Raw genomic sequence first — 14,103 nt, forward strand, 5'->3', positions numbered from 1 at the left:
GTTGAGTGGATATGCAGACATCAGTGGGGCAGATGAGTGTAAGAATGTGTATAACATGCCTAAGTTAGTACCACTGGTAACAAACCAGAATGGGATGGTTAGTATAAAGCATGAGGATAGCGGTAGGCTTAAGGGGCTTTTGCACTTTATGTACACTACTGCTAGGAGCATTTGGAAATAGCAGGAGGAATTTTTGGCATTGATTAGTACATCCTGGCCAAAGGTTACTGGCATTGGTGAGACATGGCTAACAGAAGATGATATAGTTAATCAGATAGAATGTGAAGGGTATTGTGTGTTCACTATACACTTCACAAAGAGAAAAGAATGGGGGGGGGTGTTAATGATGAGACAGTCAATGAACTGCAACCAAAGAGAGTAGAAGTTCAACTGCAGGATAGTGAAAATAGCACATTTGAGACTATCTGGTGTGAGAATGAGGCCAGCAGAACAAAATATACAGTTGAATGCTTCTATAGACCAGGGGATGGAAAAGATGATGGAGATAATATCCATTGGCAAATAGATTCAATGAGTGGAGGACAGGTAATTATTATGGAGGATTTCAACTATGGGTATATGGATTGGAAGGAGGAGAGGACACATGGGAGAAAGGAAATGGAATTTATGCAGTTTCTAAGGGACAATTACCTGAGACAGTATGTAATGGAATATACTAGGAGTTTGAGAGTGCTAGATCTAGTAACTGCATCTGAGAATTTGTCTATAACAAATATGACTACGTCGCTACCAATTAGTGATAGTAATCATATGGTCTTGACCTGGGAGGTGGCTAAATGTGTGGAATTTTCAGTTAAGAAGGAGATTGCTTGGATCGGTGCCATGGCATGTAAAACTGCAAGGGCTTGATACTGATAGTGCATGGGAAGTGGTAAAGGAGTGTTTGAGGGAGGTAATGGCAGATTGCATACCTAGAGTCAGGGGAGTAAATCAAGTTAGAGTTAAATGGATAAATTTCATCAAGCTGAAGCTGCAAAAAAAAAAAAAAAACAATGAATAATTCTGGAGGGAATTTAAGGAGAAAGGTGACCAGCAGGCACATGAACAGCACAAGGCAAAGGCCAGACGAGTAACTAGTGTGGTAAGAAAGGCAAAAGCAGAGTTTTGAAAGGAAGTTAGTAATGTAGGCTAAAAATAATCCCAAACAGTTCTTTCGATATGCTGCAAATAAAAGAAAGAATGTATATGGGCAGAATGATTTTAATGAATGCTGATGGTAGGGAGGTAACTGAATCAGTTGAAATAGTAGAATTACTAAGTGAACACTTTGCATCAGTATATCATCCAGATGGTGATATTGCAAGAACGTGAAAACCAAAGGCTTATATGGAAACTAAGGTAAGTGAAATGGAGGCGCATAGCATATTACAGAACATTGATGTGAATACGGCTATGGGAAATTGGAAGGTATACCATTCATATTAATTAAATTAGGGAAACAAAACACACGTGTTAAAAAGATTATTTTACTGATTCTTCTTATTGTGCTATCTTCTATCGAAGGTCAGCGACCATCTTGGTGAACAAACTGCGCTCTTGTGCTAATCTGAGCAGATGTGCACTGCTCTTTCCTGTCCATGTCTTGATGTTGTCAAACCATGATATTCTTTTTCTTCCTCTAGTTCCTTTGCCATCAATTCTTCCTACCAAAATAGTTTGCAGAAGTTGGTATTTGCTGTTTCTCATGATGTGGCCAAGATATGATGTTTTTCGTTTCTTGATTATTTGTACAAGATGTTTAGCTTTGCCAATGGATTTTAAGACATCTTCATTGGTAATTTTTTCTGTCCATGATATCTTTAGCATTCTTCTGTATAGCCACATCTCAAAGGCTTCGATTTTCTTGATGGTTGTCGCCTTCAATGTCCATGTTTCAACTCCATAGAGCAGAATAGACCACACGTAACATTTCAGCATTCGGCATCTGACTTCCATGTTTAGGTCTTTATTGCAGAATAGTGTTCTCATTTTCATGAAGGACTGCCGTGCAACTTCAATCCTTGTCTTTATATCTATTTCTGGATCCCACCGTTCATTAAGCCAGCAACCAAGATATTTATATCTTGACACTTGATCAATATTTTTCCCATTGAGTGTCAGTTTCATTGATGAGGCTGGATGTTTGCTGATGATCGTGTATTTTGTCTTGTTGATGTTTATATTTATTCCCATTCTTTGGCTTTCTATGTATACTCTGTCAACAAGTTTTTGGAGATACATAATGTTATCTGCAATTAGCACGGTGTCATCTGCATATCGTAGGTTGTTAACAATCTTTCCATTTATTGTGATTCCCTCTGGACATTCTTCCAATGGTTTTTTAAAGATTACCTCTGCATATATGTTGAACAGGAGTGGTGAGAGCACACATCCTTGTCTCACTACTCTTTTGATGTTAATATCACTGGTGGTAATGTCGTCTAATTGAACGGTAGCTGACTGATTCCAATACAGATTTGTTATTAGTCTTATGTCTTGTTCGTCTAGCCTTATTTGTTGAAGGATTTCTATTAAGTTGGTGTGTCTGACTTTGTCGAATGCTTTTTCAAAATTTATGAAACACATAAAGACAGATTTCTGTTTTTCTATGCATTTTTGTATCAATATTTGGGTACAGAAAAGGGCCTCTCTAGTATCAAAACCATTCCGAAAGCCGAATTGTGTGTCACTTAGAGTTTCTTCACTTTTTCTATAAATGCGATTCTGAATTACTTTCAAAAATATTTTTAATGTTTGGCTCATTAGACTAATAAGTCTGAAGTCACCACAGGAATTCGCTTTGGGTTTCTTTGGGATAGTGATAAATGTAGATTTGAGCCAATCTGATGGAAATTCATCACTTTCATATATTTTATTAAATAGTTTTTCAAGAAGTTTGATGTTATCTGGTTCGATTAACCAGATAACATCAAGATTACAAATAAAATAATAACTTTACGTTTCGACCCCTGTATTGAGGTCATCTTCAGAAGGATACATTCAGAAGTATAAGAACAAGCTACATGCTGTTGCACACTACACAAGTAAATTACATCTACGTTGTTAACTAATCTTTTTTCTTAGCCTGCCCTCTAGTGGAAAAATAAATAAATAAATAAATAAAAAAAACTACAATAAACTCTGCTAAAGTCCTCATGTATTAGGCTTCTTCTGGAATTATACAGTTATATTACGATTATCTTCTGGATTTGTCCAGGTTGCTATTGAATGTTCAAGGGAAAAAAAAAAAAAAAAAAAAAAAACACTTCGCTGGGTCTTGTATTGATATTTTTCTTTGTGGTTGCTATGAAGGTTGTAGATGGGTCCTCCACATTCTTGGGATTATTAGACCATCATTTTTATTCAGATTCGGATCATGTTTGAGCATTTCACATGCTTCCTTGAATTTACGCTCAAACCAGGTTTTGGTGCGGTGTAGGGACTTGGTACCTTTCCAGTCAATTCTGCAGTATGTTTGGAGTGCATGGTCAGAAAGGCCGGTTTTTCCAAAATGGAGGTATTTTATGTCATGTTTGTGTTCATCCTTTCTGACTGGGATGGTTCGTCCTGTTTCCCCTATGTACGGTATGTCACAAGTGCAATCTATTTTGTAAACCCCCGGGTGGGCTAAGTGTGGCAGGGGATCCTTGGAAGAATTGAGTAGGTGCCTTAATTTTGTCGGGGGTTTGAAGGTGGTTTTGATGTTGTATTTGTGTAGTGTTCTGTCTATTTTTTCTGAAATGCCTCTAACATATGGTATAGCAATAGCATTCTTGAAATCTTTTTTGTTATTAGTGGTATCTTTGTGGAGGATCTTGTGAATGGTTTTTATACTGTATCCATTTTTTATAAATGCATGTTTGATGGTCTCATATTCATGGTTAAGAGCTTGTTCAGTTGAACAAATGGTTTGAGCTCTGTGTTTAAGGGTGCTTATAACCCCTAGTTTTTGTGTTGGGTGGTGATAGGATGTTTTGTGTATGTATTGGCCTGTGTGTGTGTGTAGGTTTGCAGTAAACTGAGAAGGAGAGACAGCCTGAAGGAAGACGTGTGACAAGTGTGTCTAGGAACGGAAGAGAGTTGTTTTTTTCTATTTCAATGGTGAATTGGATGCGTTCACTTCAGGCTGTCTCTCCTTCTCAGTTTACTGCAAACCTACACACACAGGCCAATACATACACAAAACTTCCTATCACCACCCAACACAAAAACTAGGGGTTATAAGCACCCTTAAACACAGAGCTCAAACCATTTGTTCAACTGAACAAGCTCTTAACCATGAATATGAGACCATCAAACATACCTTTATAAAAAATGGATACAGTTTTTATACTGTCAATTACACTTGTCAAGAATGCTATTGCTATACCATATGTTAGAGGCATTTCAGAAAAAATAGACAGAACACTACACAAATACAACATCAAAACCACCTTCAAACCCCTGACAAAATTAAGGCACCTACTCAATTCTTCCAAGGATCCCCTGCCACACTTAGCCCACCCGGGGGTTTACAAAATAGATTGCACTTGTAACATACCGTACATAGGGGAAACAGGACGAACCATCCCAATCAGAAAGGATGAACACAAACGTCACGTAAAATACCTCCAATTTGGAAAAACCGGCCTTTCTGACCATGCACTCCAAACATACCACAGAACTGACTGGAAAGGTACCAAGTCCCTACACCGCACCAAAACCTGGTTTGAGCGTAAATTCAAGGAAGCATGTGAAATGCTCAAACATGATCCGAATCTGAATAAAAATGATGGTCTAATAATCCCAAGAATGTGGAGGACCCATCTACAACCTTCATAGCAACCACAAAGAAAAATCTCAATACAAGACCCAGTGAAGTGTTTTTTTTTTTGTTTTTTTTTTCCCCCTTGAACATTCAATAGCAACCTGGACAAATCCAGAAGATAATCGTAATATAAATGTATAATTCCAGAAGAAGCCTAGTACATGAGGACTTTAGCAGAGTTTATTGTAGTTTTTTTTTTTTATTATTTATTTATTTATTTTTCCACTAGAGGGCAGGCTAAGAAAAAAGATTAATTAACAACGTAGATGTAATTTACTTGTGTAGTGTGCAACAGCATGTAGCTTGTTCTTATACTTCTGAATGTATCCTTCTGAAGATGACCTCAATACAGGGGTCGAAACGTAAAGTTATTATTTTATTTGTAATCAGTAAAATAATCTTTTTAACACGTGTGTTTTGTTTCCTTAATTTAATTAATATGAATGCTGATCACCGTGTAACCTTAAATGGAAGGTATACCAGTTCGAGTTTTACATGAAGCAGTGAGAGAATTGTCAGTGTCCTTGACCATATTGTTTAATCTAACTCTCAGCTCTGGTTTAGTCCCAAAAGGGTGGAAAGAGGGTTAAATAGTTCCATTGCATAAAGGAGGCTGCAAGACTGATGCTGCAAATTACCGACAGATCAGCATAACAGGAGTTGTTTTCAAAGTATCGGAGAAGTTGGACAAGAGCAAAATACAAGAATGGATAGATGGACAATGAGATACTGTATGAGGGACAGCATGATTTTGTGAAGGGTAAATCATGCTTTAGTAACTTGGTTATGTTTTATAATACAGTGACGGCTGAGTTGAATAAAGGTAATGGGTTAACAATGATACTGCTGGACTTTGTAAAGGCCTTTGACAGGATACCACATGAAATTCTAATCGGTAAACTGCAGCACATAGGGATGGATATAGGGTTGGCGAGATGGATTGGGGAAGTGGGGGGGAATTGATGGAGAGATATCAGAGAGTAGTTTATTTAGAAGTAGAGTCCAAAAGAAAGCCTGTGACTAGTGGCATGGTTCTGTTCTAGGACCGCTACTGTTTAATTTGTACATTAATGATATATAGGAAAGGATCTGAGAGAAACTATTCAGTTATTTGATGATGATGCAAAATTGAGTAGAGCAATAGCAGATGAAGTCAAAATTTTGCAGGATGATTTGGATAGATTGGCAGATTAGGCAAAGGAGAATGGATGTTAGTTTAATGTGACAAAGTGTAAGGCTAAGCATTTTGGAGGGATGATTACCAGCTGTATACCACATTGGAGGAACTGTACTGCAAGAAATTGATGAAGCCAGAGACTTGGGAGTGTTTAGTGGACAGGGAGTTAAAAGTTTAGGGAGCACATAGCAAAAGTGGCTAAAGCAGCTCATCGGATTACTTGCTTACTTAAGAATACTTTGATGAGCAGAGACAAGCAGGTTATTGTTCCTCTTTATTGAGCCTTGATAAGATCCCATTTTGACTACTGCACACAGATCTGGGAACCAGGTTGTCTTGGTGATGAGGAGAAGGTGAAGAGGATTCACAGGCAAGTGATCAAGATGGTATCAGGTCTATGGAATGAACCTTAGAACTAACAAGATTTATGGGTTACAGATACTGGTTGATAGGTGGAAATTGGATGATATGATTGAGACATTTAAATTGCTGAGGAGTTTTTACAAGATTAATTCGGAGTAAATTTTTCAGAATAGGTCTGGTGATGGGAGAACTAGGTGCCATCCATGGCAACTGAGTAAGAGTGTAGTTAGCAAGGGTGTTAGAACCAGGTTTTTTGCTTGGAGAGGGGTGAATGAGTGGAACGGGTTGCCAGAGTCTATTGTGGATGCCATGATTGCGAATAAGTTCAAAGCAAAGTATGATAGATAATACAAAATGTTGGATAGTTCTTCACATGTTTAGTGCCTCCTTCGATGAGTTTAAGGACTCCTTGGAGTAGCCTGTAATAATAATAATAATCCAGGTGTCTTCAATATTGCAATTATCCTCAGAGTTGTATTTGCAACTTTCGCTATGTGACCTTTGAACTTCAGATTCCTATCCACCATTATGCCGAGATCCCTGGCCTCATCAATTTCTTGTAACATAACCCTACTAATATAATATGTGACTTGAAATCACACCATGCCGAAGTGTATAACTTTACACTTACTAACATTAAATTTTCGTTTGTCCACAATAGAAATTTGGACAAACGAAAATTTCCAGCCTATTCAAATCATTTTGTAAATGCTGGATATCAGCAGCATCCCTGATTGCCCTGCCTATCTTTGCATCATTGACAAACAATTCCACATCTCCTGTTAGACCCTTCTTAATGTCATTAATGTATAGATTGAACAACAATGGCCCAAGAACTGAACCCTGAGGTACACCACTGATCACCTTAAATCTAGCAGATTCACACCCACCATATACAACTTTCTGATATCTGTCAAATCATCCGTCCACTGATCCAAGTCAAAAGTTTATATTCCAATTTCATATTCTCCAGTTCATGAAACAGCACTTCATGTCCTATCAAATACCTTAGAAAAATCCAAAATTATCATAGTTTTCCCATTCCCTTTATCCAACTCGGCTGTAACACTGTTGTAAAATATGACCTTCCTTCAGTAAATCCATGCTGCCCCTTGCAGAGTATAGCTTGTTTGTCTACCCATTTCTGTATGTGAGTTGTTACCAACTTCTCTAAATCTTCACTACCAATACCAGATATACTGATAGGTCAGTAGTTAGACATCAGTTTTTTCACCACCCTTGTACAATGGAACTATCATACATTCCTTCCATTCCTGTGGCATCATTCCTGAGCAGACTCAACTTATACAAACATGTTAAAGGCCTAGCAAATTCTGCTGATTATTCCTTTAGCAAACATGCTGATATCCCATCTGTCACTATTGACAAATTCTTATCCAGGTTATACAACAGCTCTTCAACCTCATTTTCATGCGCCTCTAACTCTTCATCCAATGTAGTAGTAGCACTGTGCACCAAAAGGTGCCTTTTGATATATCTTAGCAAAGTGAACACTCATTAACTGAACAATCTCATTAGCTTCCAATTCACAACTACCATCTGCATTCAATAAAGTTATTCGTCCACATTCATTCTTTCTTTTACTTGCGGCATAATGGTAAAATTCTTTTGGATTGCCTTTAGCTTGCATGTTCGTTAATATTCATTACTTTTCTGGCCCAAGACATATTTCATAACACCTCTCACTCTTATTCTCACAATATTCTTTCCACATCATCAACTTATTTTTCATGTGGATCTCTTGCTTAATAAGCTTGCACATCCATTTCACTCCCAACCTATTTATTCTTCGAACACTAAGGGGTTACATTCAGATACCACCTCATTTAAAGATTCCCATGCATTGTTGACATTTTTCCCCTGTTGTTAGCTTGCTCCACCTTTGCAACAAGTTGCCCGGTGTTGTACCACCTTACCCCAGTCCTGAAGATACTTTCAGCACAAACTTTGTTTGCTCACACTTGGATAAAGGATTAAATTAAATTTATTATAGTCTAACCAAGTGAAAAATAAACTTTCAACATCTTTCTTTAAATCCAAAGTAATTTAATAAAAAGGTGGTACACCGTTTGGCAACTTCTATAGGTAGAGATGACTTTGTTAATGCTTCTGCCTGATAATCTCCACTTGGGCCTGGCTCCCACTGAAGAGACCTCAATAAAGGTTGAAACTAGTCTGGGCAGTGGCCCTTCCCTTAATGCATGGCATTATACATATCTGCAAGGAGATGTATTTTGCATTATGGGAGATACTGAGATAGGAGTGATGTTAGCTTGCTCCACCTTTGCAACAAGTTGCCCTGTGTTGTACCACCTTACCCGAGTCCTGAAGATACTTTCAGGCGCAAACTTTGTTTGCTCACACTTGGATACAGGATTAAACTAAATTTATTATTTTTTTCCATTCAGTAACTGATACCATGGGACCAAAAGATAGTATTCTCCTAAGCTGATCATAATTTTCAGCTTTGTAATTCATCATTAAAATTTTAATTCAATAATTAAAACCAAAAGAAAGGCAATTTTGTAATGATTATCTCTGCAGCAAAAATAAATAAAATAAATAACTAAATAAAAACAGGTGCTTACTTGGCTATGTTCTTCGTCCCTTCCAACCATATGACACTTTTTACACTCCCACCCCTCTTCAATATGTATAGTTATTTAAAAATCATTTTGGATATATGAAAATATTTACATATATTTCTAAACATTTACATCTAACACACATTGAAAAAACACAGAATTTATTAAAAAATCTTCAACATATTTCATCCAACATACTGAGAAAAGAGATCAGTCTTACATGCATCATACATTTTCCTACATAGAAACAAGCATCATAAGATATGAGTCACATAGCATGTGACTACTAGCTTATGTCTCTGTCACATCTGAGTTGATAGGAATCAACTATTAGAGTTCGAAGGAACCAATAGAATAGCTTCTCCAACTAAAATTGAATAACCTAATCAATATTGGTAATATATCATGATGAAGTTAATAGTGATTACTTTCTAAAACTTTGAAATTGGCATACAATCAGAGAGGTTAAAGTTTCTCTCTGATGATGTCCCACACTGAATATTTTTAATAAATTCCATATTTTTCTAACATGTCTTTGCTGTGTGCTCTAAAGATGAGCGTATTATATCTTTATGTGTGTGTTCGTTGGGCCAATTTCCCTGCTTTCATGAGAACCCTGAAACCTTTCTATGAGAGACTTACTGATTCATAAAACATGATCTAATTTGTTCATTATATTTTAATAATTGCTATAAAATCAAAACTTACACCAGATATTTTGTCAGAAGGGCAATCTTTTGCATGTCCAAAACAGACACACTGTCCACCTATAGATATATCTTTAATAGAATAAAAATACTGAAAAAGAAAACAAAAATAAATAAGTAAATAAATAAAGAAAATATATGTATACTGATCAACCAAATGATGTATACTTCACTGCACTAAGTAACAAATGAATTTTCACAACTTACAAATATTTTGTATTGAAATTTTGTAACAGTGCATTGATAACATGGATGGAATAAGAATTAGATAATGTAAGAACCCTGTTCTTGAGATGACACATAATCAAGTGAATTAATCCTTCAATAAAAAAATAAAAGGGGAATTGACTGCTCTCCAGCCAACAGGCTGACTGACTGTTTTTAGGTGGTAGATGAATTTCACTGCCTAGTGTGAGACTATCACAATCCTTATTAGAGACCTGAAGTAGCACTTGAAAAAGTTCTGTGTTTGGTCTCTAGAGCAGGGTTTCTGAACTAGGTAAAAAAAATGAATAAATAATACAAAAAATATAAAAATTAATAAGTTAGGGAATCCTTTCTTTCATGGTTACATGGTGATCACCATTAAGTTAAAAAATAAAATAAAACCATGTCTAGTAAAAACTTCAGTTTAATATAGACCAAAATGATCACCTGACATTTTGATCTTGATATCAAGGGCATCATCTGGGAGCATACACATATATATACAAAGGAACAAACTACAAGACAATACATGATAATTTGATCAACATTAAAGCTACTGGCCTGAACTCTGGAGGGGTAAAAAAATAAAATAAAATAAAAACTTATTACATCAAAACTAAAGTCCTGTTATAAGTTTGGTTAGAAATTACTAACTGATAAATTAACAAAAGTTAGACTAGAGATTACTCACAAATAAATTAGAACAAAAACAGTATTGATGGTGGTCAATATATGAAATAAGAATTGAAATTATTATTTACAGTCCTAAAGTGGAGGTTTGCTGGAGAAATTCAAACAGAAGTTATGTAGTCTGAATGTGTGCCATTCATATTCTCGAGATTTTTTATGCCACCACTGTTTAAATTAGGATGGCTGGTCAAAATTTCACATACTTCCTTAAATTTGTGTTCGCACATGGTTCTATTGGAATGGCCTAAGGAACAGGTACCCCTTTCCAATCAATTTGGTGTGGAGTGTTAAGTACATGATCCAAGATGCCTGATTTACCAAAATTTTTAATTTTTTTCATTTATGTTCTTTTTTTTATGGATTGGAATTGTGCATCCATTTCACTAATATAAGGTAAGTTACAGGTGTAATGGATTCAGTATATGCCAGGATAGACCAAGTGGGGGGAGGGGGATCCTTGGAAAAGCTGAATGCTTAATTTTATAGGTGGTTTAAAAGTAGAATTAAGGTTGTTAATGGTGTAGTATTGTATTTATTTTATCTGATAACCCCCTTTAATGTAAGGAATAGCAATTGTTTTACTGTAACCTATATTTGCATTTCTACGTGTAGTTTTATGAAGAATTTTATTGATGGTATTTTTTCTATAGTTGTTATTTATAAATGTATTGCTAATAACTCTCAATTCTTTCTTAAGAGCTTGCTCATTAGAGCAAATTAATATGGCTATGTTTTTGAGGGTGTTCAAGATTCCATTTTTTTTTTTTTTGCGAAAAGTGGTGGTAAGCATCAGAATGTATATATTGGCCAGCCCACATCCACACATACATCTCTCTCTTTTGTCTCTCCTAAAAAATACTATACCAGTTATTACATCTGACTCTGAGAACCAGGTTTCACTAATGCCAACAATCTTAGGCTACAATGTATTTACCGAGACAACAAACTCAACATCTTTGTTCCTGATTATCCTGGCATTTGAATAAACAGTGTTTGTTACACAAATTAAAAATTTAGAATAATTTTCTAAAATGAAAAATTTTAAATAATTTTCTAAAATGAAAACTTTTTTGCTGAAATGGAAGATTTCCTCCATTTTAGCAATAAGACTGTCCCATTTATGAACAACTGTAGTATTAACTGGTGTAGCACTTTTTTTACTTTTATGATAAAGTAAAAAAAGCAAAGTTTAAAAAAAAAGCAATGATAAAGCAAAGATAAAGCTCTTAGTAAACCAAGAGCTTTATCTTTGCTTTTAACAAATGTAACAACAATAATGCAAATTTATGTTTAGCTTCCAACCTATGTCAATGGTGTCATTAAATTATTATATTTAGTGACACCATTGTCACTAAATTTAATAATTATAATCTTAGCATCTAACGTAATAGGTGTGCAAGTTTTATTTTCACTGAAAGCCTACCCTTATACTTGATTTTTATTTGCCATTATTAGCAACAATAAAGTTAGTTATAAACAGTTGAACATTCATAGAGAAACACCAAAACACAGAAAGATGCAGCAAACAACAAGGTAAGCAACACAAATGTAAAGGTAAATGATATAACCAAAGTCCAAGGGCCTGTGCATCAGCTGATTCATGGCAGCATAATGTTATTAAACCATTACGTGAGTGGATCAATGTAAAGCAAAATGTTGTAAAGTATGAAAGGTTATTAAATTAAAGAACAATCAATAAAAGTATATATCTTACATAAACTTACAACACAGCCTATGCAGCATACTTTCCACCGATTTGATATATCAGCAGGTTATTCTTCTGTTCTTCTTGTATAACAGTCTTTTTTTTTTTTTTTTTTTTTTTTTTTTTTTTTTTTTTTTCAGATGGACCTATGCAGGTGATTTTTAATGCACATTTCCAACATATTCCACAAATGTGAAAAATAGTTATAATTTGGTGTGCTCTGAGATATCATTTCAGTCCTTTAAACCTAGTCACACACATCCAAATATGAGAATAATACTATTTTGTTTAAATGTGTAAGCTTTTACATCATCACGGAAAGTGCTGCATTATCTAGGATGTCAGTATAAGAAATTTAAGTCACCGTATTACAAATAAACGCAAACAATATGCAACTAACATATACTTTTAGCCAGCTTGGTTGAATATATTTCAAGAGCTGAGACAACAGCCTACCTCTTCAAATAGATGAAAACATCATCATCATCATCATACGTATCAAGGATTTAGGCCTAGCATGGCCTGTTCCGGCCTTAGAAGTCACAGTTGAATCGTTTAAGAGGACGTCCTGGTTTTCTTTTTCCTAATGGCTTGTACTTTAAGGCTTGTTTTGATAATCTTTCTGTTTTCATTCTTTGAACGTGTTCCATCCATTTATGTTTATATTTTTTAATTTTTTCTATTACTGGTTCTTGGTTTAATTCTTTCATAATATCTTCGTTTCTTTTGTGATCAAATAGGGTATACTTTGCAGTTTTTCTCATAAACTTCATTTTTGCTGTTGTTAATCTTTGTTTGTCTTTTTGTTTTATTGTCCAGATTTCGCTTCCATACATTAAGAGACTGGTAGGGCTAATGCATTGTATACTTTTAGCCTGATTTGTTTTTGAACTAGGTTTGGTTTAAATATAGAGTTAATTACACCTGTTATTTTTAAATATTTTGCAATTTTTGCGTTTATATCTTTTTCATATGTGATCATACATCCTAGGTAGTTAAATGAATTCACCATGAAAACATTGAGCAGTGATATTCATTGCACAACAGAAAGAGAGAGAGAGAGCAAGTCTTTTCATTCTTTTCCTCTGCACTATAGAGTTGAGCAGCTATAGGCACAATACTAATGCAACAAATAATGAGCTTCAAAATTCACGATCATGATTTGCAGGCTATAATATATATTGTGTGTAAAAATAATCATAATTTACAATTATGAATCTTTTTACAACTGTTTCACTATTCTAATATATTATTAGAAGGGCCATCACCAGATCAGATCATGACCTGAGGCAAACAATTAAATATCACCCCTGATGGATTATAAGACAAAAATATAAGAAAATCTCCAATTGCTATTTTGTTTTTATTAAGAGAAATATTAATGCAAAATGATTACATAATAATATCAATTAAATGCTTGCTCTATGGGGATATCGCAAGATAAAACTGATTATAAGCTCTTCAAATATAAATTATAAATTATGTCCGCCTCTATCGATATAGTTGCTAGACCAACCAGTCTTTCTTGGGTCATTGCTATTCGCAAATAATTTTTAATCAGTTTAAGCTTGGAAAAACTTCTTTCTGCACTTGCTAAGCTAATAATTCCTGTTAGCGTTGCAATGCCGCCTACCTCAATATGGCTGAACGAGTGCTCTTATTAACCCTGCCGTGAGGCAGGCTGCCTCTATGCTACACCCTGTAGATGGTACTGATTATTAGTTTTTGTATTTGTAACACATATGATCAAACATTTGCAATGTACCTGGTATTGTTATTGTTAAAATGAAATTAAGGCTTTTGAGATTTGATGTACAAGGGTGGTCTGAAAATTTCTCGGC

The 14,103-nt window shown here is 35.1% G+C and overlaps 1 protein-coding gene across 1 annotated transcript in view; it reads right to left on the reverse strand.

Moving 5' to 3' along the window:
- LOC150101107 (laminin subunit alpha lam-3-like) overlaps positions 1-14,103 on the reverse strand; it is a 789,889-nt gene that overhangs the window by 705,945 nt on the left and 69,841 nt on the right. Inside the window, exon 7 of the mRNA XM_090402236.1 lies at positions 9,662-9,751. Within this exon, the coding sequence (XP_090258362.1) occupies positions 9,662-9,751 (90 nt within the window). The remainder of the gene's footprint in view (positions 1-9,661; positions 9,752-14,103) is intronic.

The sequence above is a fragment of the Typopeltis vanoorti genome, chromosome 12 (assembly GCF_054136105.1).
Source record: "Typopeltis vanoorti isolate ZY-2024b chromosome 12, IOZ_Tvanoo_1.0, whole genome shotgun sequence".
Taxonomy (NCBI): Eukaryota; Metazoa; Arthropoda; class Arachnida; order Uropygi; family Thelyphonidae; genus Typopeltis; species Typopeltis vanoorti.